This window comes from Pseudophryne corroboree, chromosome 1 (genome assembly GCF_028390025.1).
Source record: "Pseudophryne corroboree isolate aPseCor3 chromosome 1, aPseCor3.hap2, whole genome shotgun sequence".
NCBI classification, from domain to species: domain Eukaryota; kingdom Metazoa; phylum Chordata; class Amphibia; order Anura; family Myobatrachidae; genus Pseudophryne; species Pseudophryne corroboree.
In genome coordinates, this window is record NC_086444.1 from 453747045 (window position 1) to 453770563 (window position 23519).

A 23519-nucleotide genomic window follows, 5' to 3' on the forward strand; every position below is an offset into this window, starting at 1 on the left:
GGGACTTGGAATCCTCCAAGTCACCCGTAGCCACAGGTACCACAATAGGTTGGTTCATATGGAACGACGAAACCACCTTAGGTAGAAATTGAGGACGAGTTCTCAACTCCGCTCGATCCACATGGAAAATCAGATAGGGGCTCTTGTGAGACAAAGCCACCAATTCGGACACCCGCTTTGCAGATGCCATGGCCAACAACGTGACCACTTTCCAAGTGAGAAATTTTAACTCAACCGTTTGAAGAGGTTCAAACCAGTGTGATTTAAGGAACCGTAACACCACGTTAAGGTGCCACTGGGGGCACAAAAGGAGGTTGGATGTGCAGCACTCCCTTTACAAAAGTCTGGACTTCTGGGAGAGAAGCCAATTCCTTCTGAAAGAATATAGATAAGGCCGAAATCTGCACCTTAATGGAGCCTAACTTAAGGCCCATATCCACTCCTGTCTGTAGAAAGTGGAGAAAACGACCCAGCTGAAAATCTTCCGTAGGAGCATGCTTGGCCTCACACCAAGAAACATATTTCCTCCAGATACGGTGATAATGCTTAGCTGTTACCTCCTTCCTAGCTTTGATTAGAGTAGGGATGACTTCCCCCGGAATACCTTTCCTAGCTAGGATTTGGTGTTCAACCGCCATGCCGTCAAACGTAACCGCGGTAAGTCTTGGAACACACAGGGCCCCTGTTGCAACAGGTCCTCCCTGGGAGGAAGAGGCCACGGATCTTCTGCGATCATTTCCTGATGGTCTGAATACCAGGCCCTTCGAGGCCAATCTGGAACAATGAGTATTGTCTGCACTCTTGTTCGTCTTATGATTCTCAATATTTTTGAGATAAGTGGAAGTGGAGGGAACACATAGACCGACTGAAACACCCACGGTGTCACTAGTGCGTCCACCGCCACTGCCTGAGGGTCCCTTGACCTGGAACAATACGTCCGAAGCTTTTTGTTGAACGTGACGCCATCATGTATATTTGAGGAAGTCCCCAACGACTTGTTATCTCTGCAAAGACCTCTTGATGAAATCCCCACTCTCCTGGATGGAGATCGTGTCTGCTGAGGAAGTCTGCTTCCCAGTTGTCCACTCCCGGAATGAAGACAGCTGACAGATCGCTTACATGATTTTCCGCCCAGCGAAGAATCCTGGTGGCTTCTGCCATTGCTGCTCTGCTCCTTGTCCCGCCCTGGCGGTTTACATGCGCCATGGCTGTGACGTTGTCTGATTGGATCAGAACGGGTAGGTTGCGAAGAAAACTCTCCATCTGTTGCAGGCCGGTGTATATGGCCCTTAATTCCAGCACATTGATGTGTAGACAAGCCTCCTGGCTTGACCATATTCCCTGAAAATGTCTTCCTTGTGTGACAGCTCCCCATCCTCGGAGGCTCGCGTCCGTGGTCACAAGAACCCAATCTTGAAAGCCGAACCTGCGACCCTCTAGAAGGTGAGTACTCTGGAGCCACCACAGGAGAGAGACCCTGGCCTTGGGGGACAGGCTTATCCTCTGATGTATCTGTAGATGGGACCCTGACCACTTGTCCAGAAGGTCCCACTGAAAAGTTCTTGCATGGAACCTGCCGAATGGAATGGCCTCGTAGGCCGCCACCATTTTTCCTAATACTCGAGTGCATTGATGAACTGACACTCTTTTTGGTTTCAGCAGGTCCTTGACCATGCTCTGGAGTTCCTGGGCTTTTTCCATTGGGAGAAAAACCCTCTTTTTTTCCGTGTCCAGAACCATGCCCAAAAATGACAGCCGAGTTGTCGGAACCAACTGCGTCTTCGGTAGATTTAGAATCCAGCCGTGTTGTTGTAGTACTCTCAGGGAGAGAGACACGCTCTTTAGTAACTGATCTCTCGATCTTGCCTTTATCAGGAGATCGTCCAAGTATGGGATAATTGTGACCCCCTGCTTGCGCAGGAGCACCATCATTTCCGCCATCACCTTGGTGAAAATTCTCGGGGCCGTGGAAAGCCCAAACGGCAACATCTTAAACTGGTAATGACAATCTTGTACAGCAAATCTCAGGTACGCCTGATGAGGAGGATAAATAGGGACATGAAGGTAAGCATCCTTTATGTCTAGTGACACCATAAAATCCCCCCTTTTGAGGCTGGAGATCACTGCCCGGAGAGATTCCATCTTGAATTTGAACTTTTTCAAATATAGGTTTAGGGATTTTAGATTCAGGATTGGTCTGACCGAGCCATCCGGCTTCGGGACCACAAACAGGGTTGAATAAAACCCTTTCCCCTGTTGCCCTAGGGGAACCTTGATAATCACCTGCTGTTGACACAGTTTTTGTATGGCAGCTGAAACTATTTCCCTCTTTGGGGGAGAAGCTGGCAAGGCCGATTTGAAAAATCGGTGTGGAGGCACATCTTCGAACTCCAGTTTGTAGCCTTGGGATACAATTTCGACCACCCAAGGATCCAAATCCAACTGAACCCAGACCTGGCTGAAGAGACTAAGACGTGCCCCCACCGGTGCGGACTCCCCCAGCGGAGCCCCAGCGTCATGCAGTGGATTTTGTAGAGGCCGGTGAGGATTTTTGTTCCTGAGAACTAGCTGTAGCTGGTGTTCTTTTCCCTCTACCTCTGGCGAGGAAGGAAGAGCCCCGACCCTTTCTGAACTTATGCGACCAAAAGGACTGCATCTGGTATTGAGGTGTTTTCTTTTGCTGTGGGGGAACATAAGGCAAAAAAGAAGACTTACCCACGGTAGCTGTGGAAACCAGGTCCGCGAGGCCCTCCCCAAATAAAACTTCACCCTTATAAGGCAAAGCCTCCATATGTCTCTTTGAATCAGCATCACCTGTCCATTGACGGGTCCACAGGGACCTTCTAGCAGAAACTGCCATGGCATTGGCTCTTGAACCCAACAGCCCAATATCTCTCGCAGCCTCTCTCATATATAACGCTGCGTCCTTAATGTGACCCAAGGACAACAAAATACTATCCTTATCTAAGGTGTCAATGTCAGATGACAAGTTATCTACCCACGCTGCAATTGCGCTACCAACCCATGCCGACGTTACTGCAGGCCTGAGTAGGGCTCCCGTATGCGCATAAATTGATTTTAAGGTAGTTTCCTGCCTGCAATCCGCAGGATCCTTTAGGGGCGCCGTGTCCGAGGACGATAGCACCACCTTTTTGGATAAGCGCGTCAAGGCCTTGTCCACCGTGGGCGAGGATTCCCACCATAACCTGTCCTTTGAGGGGAAAGGATACGCCATAATAATTCTCTTGGGAATCTGCAGTCTCTTGTCTGGAGTTTCCCAAGCCTTTTCAAATAAAGCGTTCAGCTCATGAGATGGGGGAAACGTTACCTCAGGTTTCTTTCCCTTAAACATGCAGACCCTCGTGTCAGGGACAGAAGGGTCTTCTGTGATATGTAATACATCTTTTATTGCAATAATCATATATTGAATACTCTTGGCCACTTTTGGGTGCAACCTCGCATCATCATAGTCGACACTGGAGTCAGAATCCGTGTCGGTATCAGTCTCTGCTAACTGGGAAAAGGGATGTTTATAGGACCCTGAAGGGTCTTGTGACACAGTCAAAGCCATGGATTGACTCCCTGCTTTGTCCAATCTCTTATGTAATAAAGTCACATAAGCATTTAACACATTCCACATGTCCAACCAATCAGGTGTCGGCTGTGCCGACGGAGACACCACCACCATCTGCTCTGCATCCTCCCTAGACGAGCCTTCCGCTTCAGACATGTCGACACACACGTACTGACACCCCCACATACACTGGGATATATGAATTTGGGGACAGCCCCCCAATAAGGCCCTTTGGAGAGACAGAGAGAGAGTATGCCAGCACACACCCAGCGCCACTAGACACTGAAAACACAGTCCCAGCCTATACAGTGCTTTTTTATATATATGATTTGCGCCAAATAAATGTGCCCCCCCCCACTCGTTTTTTGTCCCCTGTTACTTGGTTCAGCAGGGGAGAGTCCGGGAGCAGCTTCTCTGCAGCATGCTGTGGAGAAAATGGCGCTGGTTAGTGCTGGAGGATCAAGCCCCACCCCCTTGATGGCGGTCTTCGGTCCCGCTCATTTTTTTATACTGGCGGGGGTTTTATAATATACTGCCTCCGCAGTATCTAAGAATGGTGTCAGTGTTATGTGAGGTAATTGTTGCTGCCCAGGGCGCCCCCCCTGCGCCCTGCACCCTTGCTGTGCCTGTGTGTGTGTGGGAGCAATGGCGCGCAGCGCGACCGCCGCGCGGTACCTCTCTGAAGAACTAAAGTCTTCTGCCGCCTTTGTCGTCTTCTTACTTCCTATACTTACCCGGCTTCTATCTTCCGGCTCTGTGAGGAGGACGGCGGCGCGGCTCCGGGACGAACAGCGAGGACGACACCTGTGTTCCGACCCCCAGTAGCCTAAGAAGCAGAGCCTATCAGTAAAGTAGGTCTGCTTCTCTCCCATCAGTCCCACGAAGCAGGGAGCCTGTTGCCAGCAGTGCTCCCTGAAAATAAAAAACCTAACAAAAGTCTTTTCAGAGAAACTCAGTAGAGCTCCCCTGCAGTGCATCTGGGCACAGGATCTAACTGAGGTCTGGAGGAGGGGCATAGAGGGAGGAGCCAGTTCACACCCATCTAAAGTCTTAGAGTGCCCATGTCTCCTGCGGAGTCCGTTTATACCCCATGGTCCTTACGGAGTCCCCAGCATCCTCTAGGACGTAAGAGAAAATAGGATTTTAATTACCTACCGGTAAATCCTTTTCTTGTAGTTCGTAGAGGATGCTGAGCACCCGCCCAGTGCTTCGTTCGTCCTGCACTGTTACTTGGTTACGTATTGTTGTTTGGTTCAGCCGTTGCTGTTTCTGTTCCAAGTTTGGTTAGCATGGCTTTCCTCTTGTTTGTGTATGCTGGTTCGGAATCTCACCACTATCCTTTTATATCCTCGGGTACAGTTTCCTAGACTGAGTTGAGTCTGGTAGGAGGGTCATAGAGGGAGGAGCCAGCCCACACTATCAAATTCTTAAAGTGCCCATGGCTCCTAGTGGACCCGTCTATACCCCATGGTACAAAATGGATCCCCAGTATCCTCTACGGACTACGAGAAAAGGATTTACCGGTAGGTAATTAAAATCCTATTTTAACCATGGTAAGTCTACCATAAATTTCCTTTTATGTTGGAATGACCCTTTATAGGACAATATTGGCGGAATTATTCATATATATCACAATAATTGCTCTTACAAAGTTTTGTCTTTAGGAACCCACTGCTTGCTGCTGTTCTGATGTAAAACTGTGAGCGGAGGGACCCCAGGACTGGGTGATAGACGCTCATTATTCATCTAAATAGAAACAAAACAAAGAAAGGCTTAGGAAATAACATAAACAAAATGATGGCTGAGAGGAATGACCCTGTATTATCTTACCAGTATTAGCACTGCATCCTCCTGGTATTCCGCAATCAGTGAAGCTGACCTGAGAGCAGCAGAACTGATGCTGAAGGCAAGAGAAAAAAAAATGACTGCATAAATGTGAAGCATGGAGCAACTTGCTAGCATTATCTAGATCAGGTGCTAATTATTGTATTTCCTCTGTGCTTTCCCAAGAAACCATACCCCAAGGGGATTTACAACTCTTATTAAAGTGTAGCTTTTTTTTTGTTATATAAAGAGAATCAAATGAATAAACTTAATTTCAATATGAGTTTTGTGTGAGGCTTTGCTCAAAAGTGGAGTATACACTGTTAAACAGTAACAATATTAATACAGGTTAGGACTACACTAGCAATATTATCTTGCAACTATAACGCAAGTCACCAAATGTACCTGTCACTGTTAAAGAACCACTTGCTAAAGTACAAATTATCTTTTATAAATAGGCTATTTTAAATGGCAATATGATATAGCAAATAAAAAGTAGATACAGTATGAAGCTATTAGTTTTATATATACTGTTTTATTATCATATTAGGGTGTGATGAATAGGACAATAAGGGGTAGATTTACTAACGCTTATAACAACCAGATTCTAGCTATAATTTCTCTATTGCAACCTAGAAAATAACAGAACTTGATTGGTTGCTATGGGCAACACCACTTTTCATTTTTAGCAGCTTTAGTAAATCTAGGACAGAGCTATACAGTAAGTCAGAGCTTTTCACCTGGTATCTCTAAGGCCAGAGTTCACTTGGTAAAAACCAGCAATAACCAGTTCTTGAAGAGCGCTCCAAGAGTCTATCTGTGGAACAGCCAGAAAAAGAGATGAGAATGAAAGTGTCAAAGTCAGAAAAATATCACGCTGCACATTGCCATATATGCACCTCATGCGTGTGCCCGCTGCACGTGCATGAGCCCTCCCGTGCGTGCGTATACTCGCAGTCGCGTGCACTCGCAGGCGCACGGTATGCGCATTTACGGTAGAGTTTGTGCGCGTCTAGCGGGCGACTCAATCGTTACATATTTTAGTCATATAATGTATTTTGTAGATTATGGTCCTGTTGATAGAATCTGAAAGTTTAGTTAATGTAGCATGTTCAGAGACAAAGAGATCCCTCTTTGTTTGATACGAAGGGTCAGACAGGGGTTACACAGTGGTGTTTAGTATCCATCGGAAGGGTATATAATTAGCAATATTCCGGTGTTGGTTAGAAACGGATTAATCGCTCGTGCGTATAGTTATGACTATAAGAAGTTTATGGACATTTACTATATTTGCAGTTTATTACCCATGCGGCGGGAAACCTGAGTTCCCCTCCCACTTGAGCAGTTTGAAATAGTCACAGCCCACCTGTATGAACCAACCTATGACCTTTTGTTATAATGCGGAGACGGATTCCTGTGTCCAATGAACAATAAGAATATAGGGACCATTGTACTGTACTGTGTGTAAGTGTATATAAAGACAAGCCGACCTGGGCCAGCTCCCATTCTACTCTTCTCAACGGTTCTCATCACTGATAATCGGGAGCTGGATATCCAGGAAGGCGCATGCGATTGTTTCCCCTTGTGCGTAAGTTCTCTGCAGCCATTTTACCTCCTATTTGTTGTGAGCCATTCTCTCTCTCCTTCCCCTTTAAATGTAATTGTGTTGCTATTGTATTTTAACGTGTAGTAATTCTGTTAGATATTTATGTTAGCCTGGTAGTGTATAAACTGTACTGTATATTCTTTTGCAATTGAACGTTCATTCTCTCTCTTAAAGGTGTTAGAACCTTAGACCGGTATTTGAGTGTTTATTATATTTCTAAGGGTTCTCTGAGCGTCACAGTCGCTCATATACATTGCGTTGCATCTACACATTATCACTGCATAAAGGTTTACAGTATAAGTACATTCTTTAAGGTATAGTTATTAAGGTTTAATTCTGTGAGCGTTCGTGCCGCTTGTGTTCGTTTCCTGTTCACAAGCATCCGTTACGCTATTAGCGTAACATTACGGTGATCGGCCGCCTATGGTGTGCTTGATACCAACAGCGTATTCTCGCGAGCGTTTGTGTCGCTCGAGCAGCTCGCTCCCGATACAGCGTCCGCTACGCTAAGGGCGTACCCTTACGGTACCTCGTGCGCCAATTGCGTACTGTGTCTCTTAACCTTTTATAGTGTTTAACATAGGGTAAATCTGTAGGCTTTATCAATTGGGGGCTCCTCCGCTCTTCACATATCTGCACTAGGTAACTTTAGCAGACATTATCGGTCAGCAAAGGGCGGGAAGGTGGTATCCCTCGCAGTGCTGACCAGATAAGCGTCTGCTTCGCTTAGTAAGGAGTGCTGAGGGAATCCGGAACCGGAAGGTAAGAACAGTACGCTATTGTCTTTTAAAACTGTTTAGTTTCTGTTTTGCGTACGTACGCATAAGCACACACACCTGTATTTCTTGTTTAGTAGTATTTGTCCGTATATCATTCTCCTGATTGCCACATACCAGTGATAACGTGCTGAGAGATTTGTTGTTATTAATAGTTAAAAGATAAAAAGTAATATTTAAGGGAATAATTGTAAAAGGCACGCACACAGTCTCGCCTAGAAATACAAGGGAGATTTGGGTGGTGTCCAGTGAATGATTACACTTAAAGATCATTTACATTGATAAACGTGTAGTGTGTTACTGTGGACGTACTTGGTCTGTGTACACGTGTCCTTACAAGGGCAGGGCGTACGCAACGCAAGGGTCGACGCACGGAGTGTATATTACGCAACGGAGCGTACGGATACGCCCACATAATACAAACCGCACGATAGTATTGTTTTAGTAGGCGATAAGGAAGTAACGCGATAATAACGCAAATCTATCTCAAATCCAGAAGTTAAAGTTAAAAGAAAAAAAACCTTCTCTGTTGCAATTCTTCTGGGTTAGACTATTACTGAATGAAAGGAATTCTGTACAGAAATAAGAGTGTTCGAATGTAAGAGTGTGTATATATAAGATTTCTCTTCTTTTACGAACGTGGGAACCATAGGCCAGTAGAAAGAGGTACACCAGCGAGAGTGATAGCGTGGGGTGGCTTGGGAGGCGTCCCTTGTTAGTCTCGACATATTAATGAGCAGTAGAGTCTGCTGTACATAACAGACCAGGAGGTCAAGGACCAGGAGGTTCAGGTACAGCAGACTAGAAGTAGAGAGCACAACCGAAGAGGGTTGGTGCGAGACCCATATAGGCCAATAAAGCTCATTGCTGAAGGAATTCGCAGCCGAAATTTTCGATTCCACTGATCGTTCCGCACATAAGATTAGTTGCTTGTGTGCAGATACGATTGTACCGCATGTGATTGTGTGCATTAGCGTGTCTTGAATATTCATAAGAACGCTACTTGCACATTGTTAACGTGATTTGTGTAATTTTTTTATTTTAAGGGAAGTAGCCTGATCACTCAGGGACATTCCAACGACTGATACTTGCTGGGGAGGATAGCATACTTCCACACGCCCGAGCAAGTAGACGTTCATAGGTGCCCTAGGTTGGGTACGGAACCTCTGGGAACTTTGGTCGCCGTATTGGCCAGCGTGGGCGGGAGTTAAGTGGGCGGACCTCGAGGCAAAACCCCCACCGCAGCCTTACCCCGGACATCTTGGTTTTTGTAAGGGTTGCCGAAGACCCTGATTTGAAGTCAGAGGTAGTGAAAGCAGCACCTGCAAAGATGGGGGCCAGTTGTTCAGGTAAGGGGCGATCAACCGAGGTTCAGGTTGATTTGGTAAACCGACCAATCGGGTCGGCAAGGTATATCATGTGTGAGAAATATGGTCATCACACAGAGATGTTGTGCAATGAATGGGAAAGGATGACTGTGCATGACGGGGAGAAGTTTCCCCGGGTAGGTAGTTTTAACCCAGAAGTATTACAGAATTTAAGGAGAAGAGTTTGCCTGATTAAATCTTCAAAAAGGCGTATTAGACATTATGACTATTTAACATTGTGGCAACAGGAAGGTGAAATACAAAGGGGGTTGGCGCAAGCCACTGGATCTAACCCTATCAGGAAACTGATAGCCACTGCACCCCCACCACCATACATACCTGGAGAGAAATTGGTTGCAGAGAATGGCACACAAGGTTATGATAAATGTATAGAAGTTAAAGATAATGTAACTAAAGTAATTAATGCTAACACTAATCCGTGCAAGTTGTACCCTGTTTTGAACTTTCCCCAGGATTGTGACCAAGAGGATGAGCCCACAACAATATCGGCACTCTCCCTAGCAGCCACCATATCAGAAACAGCAGTGGGCACGACCCAACCCGTAAGATTAGTAGCAAAGGCCCCTAGCGGAGGGACAGGTGAGGTCGTATCGACTGGTAAGTACGGCACCATACACTATGCTGAAACCATTTCACCACATGTTGTAGAATCTACTCAGAATGATGTTATAGGACTTAATCCCGTTAGGGTAATAGCAGTGCCAAATGGGAAAACTGAAGCCTCAGGAGCAACTCCTGTCAGGAACATCGCCATGCACTGTCCCTTTTCCCGAGCAGAATTAAGATCAATGATGTCTGAATTCCCTGATCCTAGGAAAGATTTAGTTGCATGTCAAAAGTATATTAGAGAGCTAGGAAATTCTGCAGAGCCAAATAACAAAGACTGGAGGACAGTTTTGAGGGCATGTTTACCCCCCAATGTTGATTCGTTAAAGTTTATCGCTGATTGCAAGTTAGATGAGGAAGTACCACTAACAGACGAGTATAATCAGGATAATGTAAAGAGAATCAACTTACAATTAGGAGTATATTTTCCTGCAGTAGTAAAGTGGAATAAAATCTTTACAATAAAACAAAAAGAAGGTGAATCCACACCAGAGTATTTTCACCGGGCTCTGCAGGATATGGCTAGGTACACTGGTATAGATGACATTAAAACTAATGTACACCACAGGGAAGTAGCTGTCTCTGTATTAATGGATGGGTTAAAAGAGGTTTTAAGGAATAGAATACAAACCACTAGGCCTGATTGGAGAGGTATGTCGGTGGATGCATTGGGAGAGGCTGCTGCTGGGCATGATCGGAATATCATCAGACACAGGGAGTCACAGAGTGATAAGCTAATGGCTGTGAGCATACAGGCCCTTACTACCTGGCCACCTCAGCCCAGAACTGTGACCCCTGTGGGTAAGTCAAGAGGTATAAAATGTTATTGTTGCCACAGAGAGGGACACATGGCACGTGATTGTAAAACAAGACAAATACAAAATTCATATCAACCCCCTAGACAACGACCTGATACGAGACATTGGGATCAAGTACCGCAGAAGCAGAGCTATGAGCCACATGCAGGGGAAACCAAAAGGTATCCCCCAAGAAGAGACTGGCAAATCTCTGATAGTTCCCATCTACCCCCACCACAAGTAATTGCTGCCAGTGCGATTCAGGGAGGTCACCATACCCAATAGGGGTGTGGCCATACCTGTAATCTGCAGCCAGTGAAATTAATTGCGAGTCTTGAAAGTGAACCCGAGGTCACGATTGATGTAGCTGGTAAACCATTAAATTTCCTTGTAGATACGGGGGCGGCCAAATCAGTGATAAATTCGACAGTGGGCATGAGAACCACTGGTAAGACAATTCCAGCCATGGGAGTAACGGGAGTAGTACAGCACTACCCGGTTAGCAAACCAGCAGAGATTACAATAGGGCCGTTGCATACCAAGCATTCCTTTTTGCTGGCTGCATCGGCACCGACTAATCTCCTGGGAAGAGATTTATTGTGTAAAATGGGGTGCGTCATATATTGCACTCCTGAAGGTGTGTTTCTAGACATACCTGAGAACCACGCTCAGGAAGTGCAAGATATGCTAGACTCCCCATCAAAATTAATGTCACATACTGTTATGATAAATAGGAGTCCATCCCAGGTAGAAGAAATGACATCCCAAATACCAGAGTCACTTTGGACTAAAGATGGACAAGACACTGGATTAATGGCAAATGTAGCTCCAGTAGTTGTGCAAGTAAAAGATGGTAGGATAGCTCCAAAATTCCCACAATACCCTCTGAAGCCAGAGGTGGAGTTAGGAGTGTACCCCGTAATAGAGTGCTTGCTACAACAGGGCATTCTGGTAAGAACATCCAGCACTGCCAATAGTCCCATCTTCCCTGTTAAAAAGAGTGGGGGGAGGGGTTACAGGCTAGTGCAGGATCTAAGGGGGATTAACAAAATAGTTGAGAGTCAGTTCCCCGTAGTGCCAAATCCAGCTGTCATCCTTATGCAAAACCCTCCCACTGCGAAATTTTTCACTGTAATTGACCTCTGCTCCGCCTTCTTCTCGGTACCTCTGCACCCTGACAGCCAATATTTGTTTGCGTTCACATACAGAGGAGTTCAATACACCTGGACTCGCTTACCACAAGGTTTCATTGACAGTCCAAGTATTTTCTCACAAGCCTTACATGATTGTTTACAGTCTTTTCAACCTGAGAGTGGATCAATACTAATACAGTATGTAGACGATCTACTTCTGTGTTCTGATTCACTCGAATCGTCCCTGAGAGATACGAAACAACTCCTGATTCATCTCTCAGAAACCGGACACAAGGTTTCAAAAGATAAGTTGCAATTATGCCGGACTAAGGTAAAATATTTGGGACACTGTCTGACACAAGGACTGAGACACCTGACCGCTGATAGAATTCAAGCAATTCGAGACATGACTCTGCCACAAACCCAGCAACAGATCAGAACGTTTTTAGGAATGTGTGGGTATTGCCGTAACTGGATCCCAGGTTTTTCCATACTAGCCCTACCTTTGCAGGAGATGGTCTCATCAAACAAACCTGATCGGATCTCGCATACAGACGAATCCGAGATGGCATTTGAGAGACTTAAACAGTGCCTAACGCAGGCACCGGCATTAGGTATGCCTGACTATGGGAAACCCTTTGAGCTGTACGGAACAGAAAGTGCTGGTTGCGCGGCAGGCGTCCTAACCCAAAAGCACGGTGATGCCAGCAGGCCGGTAGCATACTACAGCGCTCAGCTAGACACGGTAGCGCGATCCCTCCCCACATGCTTGCGAAGTGTTGCCGCGATAGCATTGCTAGTAACAAAAAGCGAAGATGTAGTGCTAGGACACAACCTCACAATCCACACGCCACATGCAGTGTCAGCCTTGCTAAATTCTGCCCAAACCAGACACGTCTCATCAGCGCGGTTTACAAGATGGGAATTGGCATTGATGGCCCCCGTAAACATCACCATAAAGAGATACGTTGCAGGATTTAATGCGCTGCATCTCCCAGGTGTGCCTGGACAGGCACAAAGGGTGGAGGATGAGAGTAATGGTGAAGGAGGATTTAGCACAGGAAAAGACATGCATGATTGTATGGAATATTTGACCCAAAATTTCACGGCAAGGCCTGACATCAGTGACAACCCACTGGAAGATGTAGATTTTACTTTCTACACTGACGGTAGTTGTCACAGACAGACGGACTCGGGAGACTTGTGTACTGGATACGCAGTCGTAGATGACCAAGGCACCATAGAAGCAGAACCGCTAGGCCCACCTCACTCAGCCCAGGTTGCTGAACTGGTTGCCCTAACCAGAGCATGTGAATTGGCTAAGGGAAAGTCAGCCAATATCTACACAGATTCTAGGTACGCCTTCGGGGTAGTCCATGATTTCGGAGCCCTATGGCGCCTCAGAAATTTCATGACGGCAGCTGGTACACCGGTAGCGCATGCAGCTCACATCAAAAGGCTTCTAACAGCGATACAGGAACCCGACAGAGTGGCTGTTATCAAGTGTAAAGCACATACATATAGCCAAGACCCAATATCACTTGGTAACAGCCGAGCAGACGAAGCTGCTAAGTTAGCAGCTGGTACCCCCAGACAGACAGAGACCACACAACTGATGGTATTTAATAATGTTAACACACAGAAATTGTGTGAAATGCAAAATTTGTGTTCCCCACAGGAAAAGGCAGTCTGGAGGTTAAAAGGATATGGCCAGGAGTCCTCAGGACTCTGGACAGATGGACAGGGTAAACCAGTGGCACCAAGAGCATACCTTCCAAGTCTAGCGGAAGCAGCACACGGGCTGACTCATCTGGGCAAAGAAGGGATGTGTAAGCTAGTAAGAGCTTACTGGTGCGCCCCAGGATTTTCTTCCCATGCAGGTAAAAGAGCAATGACATGCCTCACCTGCTTGAGGAAGAATATCGGGAAAGCAATACCAACAGAACCATCTCATATCCCACCAACAGACGGCCCTTTTCAAGTAATACAGATTGATTTCATACAATTACCCCCTTGTCGAAATTTGAAGTATGTACTAGTTTGTATAGATGTGTTTTCAAATTGGGTCGAAGCATTTCCTGCGGCCACAAATACCGCTATGTTTACTGCTAAGAAAATTGTGCAGGAATTTGTGTGTAGATACGGTATCCCTAGAATAATTGAAAGTGATAGGGGTACCCATTTTACAGGTGATGTCTTTCAAGGAATGTGTAAGTTGATGGGAATTAATAGTAAGCTGCACACTCCGTACCGCCCCCAGGCGAGTGCGAAGGTAGAAAGAGTGAACAGCACTATTAAAAATAAATTGAGCAAAGTTATGGCAGAAACAGGATTGACATGGCCAGAAGCTTTACCCATTGTACTATACAGCATCAGAACCACTCCCAGGTCCCCTCTTAATCTGTCCCCCTTTGAAATTCTGTTTGATCGACAACCGCATGTTATGATTAACCCTCAGGATGATTTGAAGTGTAACAACGAAGTGACTGTAAAGTACTTGGTTAAGATGAGTAAACAGCTAAGGAATCAGAATGATAACTTGAAGTTGGTGATTCCTGATCTGCCAGATAGTAATTGTCATGACATTGAACCTGGGGATTATGTAATGATACGGAATTTTCTACGCTCAGGTTGCCTTATTGACAGATGGGAAGGACCATACCAAGTCTTATTGATTAGCACGACAGCATTGAAGGTTGCCGAGAGAGAGACTTGGGTTCATTCGTCCCATTGTAAGAAGGTTGCTGATCCAGAGAGGCCTCGTGATAAAGAACAGACGGTAGAGGAAGTTGTATCACTGAAGTGTCTGTTTCAGGAAGATTGAGACGGCACCTGAGCATTGAGAAATAATAAGATCTGAGGCAGTTGTCGATCCCCTGTTCCCTTTTATTGTTTTTCTCCACCTCCCATCCCATCTCCCTCAATTATTTCTTTCCCCCTTCTCATTTTTCTCCATTTCCTCCTATAAGATGGACTTGCCCCAAGAGACTGTGATCCGGATTTTCCTGTTGACCATGATGTTGACCAGAGCAGTCTGTTCCGGCGAGAGTACCATGGAGGTCGGGAGAGGTTCTGGAATGGGTTCTGATGACAGAGATGGAGGCGTAGATTTCCAAGAACAACATAATCACCAAGCAAAGGCGAGTATCAGAAAACGATCTGGTAGCATTGACCATAGAAGGAACTGTGAAGGATTGTTAGCTGAAGAAAATTGCATCTGTAGGCATTGTGATAACTTAGTTGAGGATGGGTGCATCAAGAAATGTCAGTCCAGTTTTAACATTAACATGGACCGGCATCCATTGGGTGACTATCACTCATTAGTGGGTAAGGTGTTAAACCAAACAGACTGCTGGGTATGCTCTCAAGTACCTCAAGGTCACAGCAAGTCAGGACTAGTACCATTTCCTTTAACGATAGGGGAGGTACTTGAGTTAAGTGGTGGGAGGCCGGTGGACAAGAGGTTTAACATCTCTAGTCCTCCTAGTTTGAAGCTCCACCAATACCATGTGGATAGGTCCTTAGTGTGTTTTAACATTTCCAATCCCCGAAAGCCGGGAAATTGGGAAGTGTCATGGAATAACAAAACCATGACCTTTTCATATAGAGCCGATAGAATGCCTACAGATACAGAGCTTATACGCCACATAGCCGATAGTGGAAAATATTTCCGATATAGGTATACCCTAGGAAGTAGGACCATAAGAGTTGGAGAAGTATCACCAGGATACTGTGCACATATCATACAACCGGATACGTGTACTAGACAGATGGGAGAATTAGGGTTAGGAGGGTTCACATGGAAGATGTGTAACATGGTTCTAACATATTCAGTCCCATATGTTCTCCCCGATGATGCATATTTCATATGCGGGAGAAAGGCGTATAAGTGGCTTGCCCCAAACTCAGAGGGATTGTGTTATATTGGAAAAGTATTGCCTGAGGTAATGACTGTATCACATACCAAAATGAAAGATATTCACCGCAGTGCCCCAGCTCCTTATACTCACACTCATTACGAGCACATCGTTAAACGGCACCTGATAGAAAGAACAGAGCATCCGGCTTCTGACCTGATCCATGAATCCACCGGGATTCAATTCCTAATCGCGTTAGATATCACTCGTACCGCCAGAGGAGTGATAAATTATAAATATATATCTGCGCTTGCAAATTTATTAGACAATATCACTGAAATGTATGATGACACATTCAGGTATACTGGGAGAGAGTTACAAGCCTACAAAACAGAACTGGTTCAGCATAGGATGATTCTCAATTATCTCACGGCTGTGACAGGCGGGTATTGTGTTACCCTAGTGACTCAGTATGGAATAAAGTGCTGCACGTACATTACAAACAGCACTGAGGACCCAGCCGAGGTCATAGACCAAAAGATGGATGACATTTTGCAATTAAAATGGGAGTTCCGAAGGAAACACAACCTCACCCTTACTGCCGTGGGTAATGAGCTGACCGGTTGGGTGTCATGGCTGAACCCACGAAATTGGTTCTCTGGTTTAGGAGAATGGGCCCAAGGTATTATCATGGATGTAGGCAAATTTCTTTTGTGTATTCTGGGTGTCATCATATTGGTCGGTCTGATATTTAGATGCGTCCGGGTTTTAACAAAGTGTAAACGTAGCGCCCGAGTGATGAGTTTAAGAAGTGAAGATACTGTAATAACAACGACTGATTTGATTTACGACCCAACCATTGAGACAATGTTGTGATGAAAATGTGATTCCACGGTCCGTTTCTTTCACCCGTTTCTCCTTTGTTTTCCTCCAAGGTACAAAGACATCTGCTTGGAAGAAGAATTTGACAACCTTTTACACAGACCATTGATGGACAATGCCATAGACCCCCAATATCACTAGCGATTTTAAAATTTTACGATAGCCCAACACTTTTGTAAGTCTATGGACATTGAGAAAGCTGTTTGCTCAAGCAATTATAGCAAAAGCATCGGGAGACTACAGTCAACATGTACATCAAGACAAGACACCAGACAAGACTTCAATCAACAAATGTATATTAAACTCACATAGTTTATGACTGCATTTACCATAATTGCTCCTTATCTTCATCTCTACAACCTTCAGGTAATGACACACATAGTCGATAGGGAATATAGGCACAGATATCAGCACTCACATATCCCCCCATTCATGTATCATCAACTAAAATGTGCTCCCCCATTTTGTTGCAACCAAAAGCCGAAAAGAGCTCGGTAAAGTTTGACAGCCCATCCACAGACCCGTACCACGGGATAAGAAGGAATTCAAATGTATACTTCGCAATACCTCGAAGCTTGATTTAAAACACGTACGGCACGATGATACATGACCCCTCAAACATGGACTCATACATACATGCTTCTACTATCTCACTAGGTCATACCTTTTTCCCACCTTCTTCTCTTCTCCCTTACCCAATCATAGAAATGTATTATACATGACATATATTTTTCTCTTTTTGAACTGTTTTAGGAAGTGGCAGTTATTGGTGACTGCCAAAGGGTGGACTGTCAAAGTCAGAAAAATATCACGCTGCACATTGCCATATATGCACCTCATGCGTGTGCCCGCTGCACGGGCATGAGCTCTCCCGTGCGTGCGTATACTCGCAGTCGCGTGCACTCGCAGGCGCACGCACGGTATGCGCATTTACGGTAGAGTTTGTGCGCGTCTAGCGGGCGACTCAATCGTTACATATTTTAGTCATATAATGTATTTTGTAGATTATGGTCCTGTTGATAGAATCTGAAAGTTTAGTTAATGTAGCATGTTCAGAGACAAAGAGATCCCTCTTTGTTTGATACGAAGGGTCAGACAGGGGTTACACAGTGGTGTTTAGTATCCATCGGAAGGGTATATAATTAGCAATATTCCGGTGTTGGTTAGAAACGGATTAATCACTCGTGCGTATAGTTATGACTATAAGAAGTTTATGGACATTTACTATATTTGCAGTTTATTACCCATGCGGCGGGAAACCTGAGTTTCCCTCCCACTTGAGCAGTTTGAAATAGTCACAGCCCACCTGTATGAACCAACCTATGACCTTTTGTTATAATGCGGAGACGGATTCCTGTGTCCAATGAACAATAAGAATATAGGGACCATTGTACTGTACTGTGTGTAAGTGTATATAAAGACAAGCCGACCTGGGCCAGCTCCCATTCTACTCTTCTCAACGGTTCTCATCACTGATAATCGGGAGCTGGATATCCAGGAAGGCGCATGCGATTGTTTCCCCTTGTGCGTAAGTTCTCTGCAGCCATTTTACCTCCTATTTGTTGTGAGCCATTCTCTCTCTCCTTCCCCTTTAAATGTAATTGTGTTGCTATTGTATTTTAACGTGTAGTAATTCTGTTAGATATTTATGTCAGCCTGGTAGTGTATAAACTGTACTGTATATTCTTTTGCAATTGAACGTTCATTCTCTCTCTTAAAGGTGTTAGAACCTTAGACCGGTATTTGAGTGTTTATTATATTTCTAAGGGTTCTCTGAGCGTCACAGTCGCTCATATACATTGCGTTGCATCTACACATTATCACTGCATAAAGGTTTACAGTATAAGTACATTCTTTAAGGTATAGTTATTAAGGTTTAATTCTGTGAGCGTCAGCGCCGCTTGTGATCTCCTCGTGGTCTCGAGCGTCCACTACGCTGGTAGCGTATCATTACGGTAATCGGCAGCCTATGGTGTGCTTGATACCAACAGCGTATTCTCGCGAACGTTTGTGTCGCTCGAGCGGCTCGCTCCCGATACAGCGTCCGCTACGCTAAGGGCGTACCCTTACGGTACCTCGTGCGCCAATTGCGTACTGTGTCTCTTAACCTTTTATAGTGTTTAACATAGGGTAAATCTGTAGGCTTTATCAAAAGGAAGGGACAGTAAAGGAGAAATATATAAAGACACACTATACACACAGGAAACATTCATGAAGGCATGGTGCAAAGAAAATGAGAGAGAATGGTGACGAGAGAAAGAGCTATGGAATTAAATAAATAAGAAGATGTACCTGTGTTAGAGCCACTTCTAGACTGAGCGCAAGCGGCAGGTGTAGGTGACAGATAGGGACACAGTCACACAACGTAAGGCAGTCCGCTGTCCTGCGTCCCAGAAGTACCCCACTCACTGTACATTGTGGATAGCGTGCCGCATGTAAAATCATCTTTACATACAAACGTGTGTTGAGCTCAACTTCACACATTTTCCTAAAAAACATGGTAAACATGATATTGACTACCAAGCTTAATAAATGATTGTTTCATATATGCATCTAGTCACACACACACACACACACAACCCAAACACACCTGATTAAAGAGCACATAACGCTACTCAGTGCTATTAGGCTATTGGAATCCCATTGTTATAGGACCATGGGAATCATCATGTATGTACGCACATGCCTACGCAGCTGCGATTTTTCAGGATACGGACTTGCTAATCATTGCAAGTGAAGCTGCCGCCCAGAAAAGATTACAGACACCCACCAGAGCCATCAAAAAGTCCTCAGCAACTCACGCATCAATGCATTGGCTCGCCAAGTGAGCCTATGATCCTACAGACTGGTCGCGGCAGTAGCACTGATTGCACTAAGATTTCTGTGTACATGATCGCAGCTGAAGGCAGATACACGCCCTGCAAGTGCCCGCGACACGTCTGCGTTTTCGCCACCATTACCTGTTACTTCCCCCAAACAGTGCCTTCCTGTCAATCACTCTGCTTTTAAATTCAAGCAGCATCACAAAGGTATCTTAGTGTGTGAGCAGTGCACTCACTGTGCATGCGCAGTCTACTGATAATTGCCCAGTTGCGTGAACATTGGCATTGCATATAAATATGAATTAGGCCCATAGTAAACTTAAATAATGCACTATGATCCCATAAAGCAACAGCCATGTATTAAATCACATAACCAGAGTATTTTCCTGCTAAATAATTGTTTAGGCAACATGCGGTATCCAATTAGCCGTGGTAATTAGCCACACAGATGCAGTGCTGCCAGATTTACCAAGCTCTGGAATGCAAAGCTTTCCGAAGACTGGCCCCCGCAGCTGACGCCATGTGAAGCCCGTTGCAGCCTATAGGCTAAATTTGGCACACATAGCAAAGACAGGATTCCCCCAGAACCCTCCCCAGCAATGGCTGCCGCACATATGTGGTCAGGGGGACCGCGGATAGTCCCGCTGTCACTCTGAACACCTTGCAGGCATGATGTACGTGCATCCACCAATGCGATTTTGGGCACGAATATCACTCCCAGATCGCAGTAATAACTGGGCCCAATTATCAACGAGCTGCAAAGTGCAAACTACAACTCCTACAGCAAATTAATCTGCATTATTACGGCCTGATTCAGATGTGGTTGAAGTTCAGCAATAGCGCTGTAGGAGGGCTCTATTCCAAGCAGACACTTCCTGCTACAGTAGTGATCCACGCTGCGTCCTAGGATGCAGCATCGGATCACTCAGTCACCATCAGGCGGCTTCAGGGGTTAAAGTGAGCCGTAACGGAGCGGAACTGCGTTCGTCAGTTCCACTTGGAGACGAAACGCAGTTCCGGCTCACCTCACCCGATGTGTGCAGCGCTGCAGGGAGATGCCGGGCGCCCGCTGAGATTGTGTTAATAGCGGCGCCCGGCTCTCCCTGCATAGCGGAAGGCGGCGGCAGGAGCTCACTACTGAGCTCCGGCTCACGGCTCTGTCAGTGCGCGCTCTGAGAGAGACGTCTCTCTCATAGTGCTGGGAAGCCGGACGCCAGCAGCATCACAGCGGTCGTACGCGGGAGCGGGGCTTAGTAAGTATGGTGTTTTTGTTTGTTTTTTTAAACATGTGTGACTACTACTGGGGGCTAAACTACAGGGGGGCTAAACTACAAGGGGGCATTTTTACTTGGGGCAAACTACTGGGGGCAAACTACATGGGGCATAACTACTGGGGCGCATTACTACAGGGGCATTACTGCTGGGGGCATAACTACAGGGGCGCATTACTACTGGGGGCAAAACTACAGGGGCGCATTACTACTGGGGGCCTAAGTACAGGGGCATTACTACTGGGGCACATTACTACATGGGGCTAAACTACAGGGGGCTAAACGATTGGGGGCATTACTACAGGCGACATTACTACTGGGGGCAATACTACACAGGGGCATTACTATTAAGGGCATTACTAATGGGGGCACTACTAATGAGGGCATTGTAAAGGGTTCACTTCATAAGGGGCATCACTCCTGGGGACATATGGGGCACTACTACTGAGGGCATTGCAAAAGGGGCACCACTACTATGGGCTCTATATAAGGGGCACTACCACTGTGGGCACTACCAGCACAGTGGACATTGCATAAGGAGCATTACTACTGTGGGCATTGTAAAAGGGACGCTACTGCTGTGGGCATTATGTGTATTATGGGGTGCTACTACTGTCGGCATTATGTGTATTAGGGGTGCTACTACTGTGATCATAATTACTATTGTGTGACCACGCCCCTTTCTTTTTGAGACCATGCCCCTTTATTGCATGGGCGTCGGGGGGAGGGGGGAGGGGGGGGGGGGGGAGTTCCACCACCTCTCTAGGACCACTTTAAGCACTGGGCGGCCTACATACCCCATTGTGTGGCGCAAGCCGTCCGTCGCAGTGACCTCTTCTCACCCTCTAAACGGAGGTCATCGCCACCTCCTCCCCGCTCCCAAATGGCATCAGACTGTCAATCACTGACAGTCTGCTGATACTCTGTGTCCTATATCGCAGGACCCATTTGCTCACGTGCACAACAGGTCCTGCACATGCGCAAAGTACCAATAATCGGTACTTTGCCTTGATGGGCGCAGGTCTGACTGAACCTGAATCAGGCCCATTCTGCTCACAATCGGTATGTAAAGCCATTACACGGGATCCCAGCGTTCATAATAGCGACGCCGGGATCCTGATGTATGAAATCCCGACAGGGGTGAGTAGAGGCTATTTCCCCCTCTTCCTAGCCCTTTGTTCCCGCAGCCTAACCCTAACCTCCTCCCTTAGTGCCTGACCCTAACCACTGCCTACAGGTGCCTAAACCTCCCTCCCCTGTAGCCTGATAGCCTAACCCAACCTCCCATGTAGCACCTAAACCGGGAGACGGTCATTAGGTCGACAACACTGAGGTTGACAGTCATTAGGTCGACCACTATTGGTCGACATGGAAAAAGGTCGACGTGACTTTTTAAAAAATAATATTTTTTTTAACTTTTTCATACTTTACGATCCACGTGGACTACGATTGGAAATAGTAACCTGTGCGGAGCGAGGCACCTTGCCTGAAGCTCACTAGCCATGCTAGGGGTAACGGTGCACTAATTGGGGTTCCCCGTACCTTTACGAAGAAAACGACACCAATTTTTTTTTAAATAAAATCATGTCGACCTTTTTCCATGTCGACCTAGTGACCATGTCGACCGATAGTGGTTGACCTAATGACTGTTGACCTTAGTGTGGACGACCTAATGCCCCATACGCCCTAAACCTAACCCACCAGCTGTACTCACGGTTGGGATTCCGGTGTCGGTCTCCTGCCCCTTTCAGATTTCCAGCATCGGGATTCCAACTGGTGTCGGGATTCCGGCGACAGTATTTCCACTGCCGGGATCCCGACAGCCGGCATCTTGACCGCAAACCGCTTCATATAGGGCTCATCATACACACACAAACTATATTATAGAGAAATACTGTGTATAGTGCAGAGGCGTAACTAGGGTAGGGCGAGTGGGGCACGTGCCTGGGCGCCTTGGCAGGCCTAGCAGAGGGGGGCGCCGGCGGCAGCCAGGGCATCATGCCCCACTCGCCCCCGTCACTCCGTTATGTGAGGGGAGGAGAGCGCAGCGTCTCTCCCTCCCCTCAATGTCCTCACCGCCGCTGCCAGCACCGCTGCGTCTGTCCGGTCTCCAGCTGCGTTAGCCAATCAGAGCCAGAACCTGATTGGCTGCCGGTCCGCAAGCTCTGATTGGCTAGCGAACCGGCGCCACATAGCCGCCGCCGGAGACCTGGAGCGGTATGGGGCAGGAGAGGCACTGCGCTGCGCTCTCCTCCCCTCACATAGCACAGCCACGGGAACGGGAAGGAAGCGGTGAGTGACTGGGGGGGGTCATGTAACTGGCACTGTGGGGCAATGTAACTGGCACTGTGGGGCATGTAACTGGCACTGTGGGGCATGTATCTGGCACTGTGGGGCATGTAACTGGCACTGTGGGGCAATGTAACTGGCACTGTGGGGCATGTATCTGGCACTGTGGGGCATTGTAACTGGCACTGTGGGGCAATGTATCTGGCACTGTGGGGCATGTATCTGGCACTGTGGGGCATGTAACTGGCACTGTGGGGCGCTGTATCTGTCACTGTGGATCTGACACTGTGGGACATTGTATCTGGAGCTGTGGGGCATTGTATCTGGTGCTGTGGGGCAATATGTATCTGGCACTGTGGGGCGCTGTATCTGGCACTGTGTATCTGGCACTGTGGGGCAATTGTGTATTTGGCACTGTGTAAAAAGGGGACTCTGCATGCGTACTGTTCAAAAATTGAATGAAGGTGTGCTGAGACGACACAAGGGGTAAGTGATAGTGTGCTGAGAGGCGACACAGGGGGTAGGTGATAGTCATGCTGGTACGCCCCGTTTTCAGTGGCCACATCCCTTCTGGTGTGTGGCCACACCCATTTTTCGGTGCGCGCACACACTTCTTTTGGTGTTTTTTTATTTTTTTTTGTTTGGGGGGGGGGCGCGCGCCACTCTTCATCTTGCCCTGGGCTCCGAAAACCCT

The 23519-nt window shown here is 46.6% G+C and overlaps 1 protein-coding gene across 1 annotated transcript in view; it reads right to left on the reverse strand.

The window, feature by feature from the left end:
* The window catches only part of EMC9 (ER membrane protein complex subunit 9), a 49971-nt gene extending 27236 nt beyond the window's left edge, over nt 1-22735 (reverse strand). Inside the window, exons 1-5 of the mRNA XM_063913640.1 lie at nt 22251-22735; nt 18736-18931; nt 6139-6215; nt 5405-5474; nt 5223-5320 (exon numbers count right to left, since the gene is read on the reverse strand). Of these exons, the coding sequence (XP_063769710.1) occupies nt 5223-5320; nt 5405-5474; nt 6139-6215; nt 18736-18931; nt 22251-22387 (578 nt within the window). The 5' untranslated portion in view covers nt 22388-22735. The remainder of the gene's footprint in view (nt 1-5222; nt 5321-5404; nt 5475-6138; nt 6216-18735; nt 18932-22250) is intronic.
* Nucleotides 22736-23519: the final 784 nt, after the last annotated feature.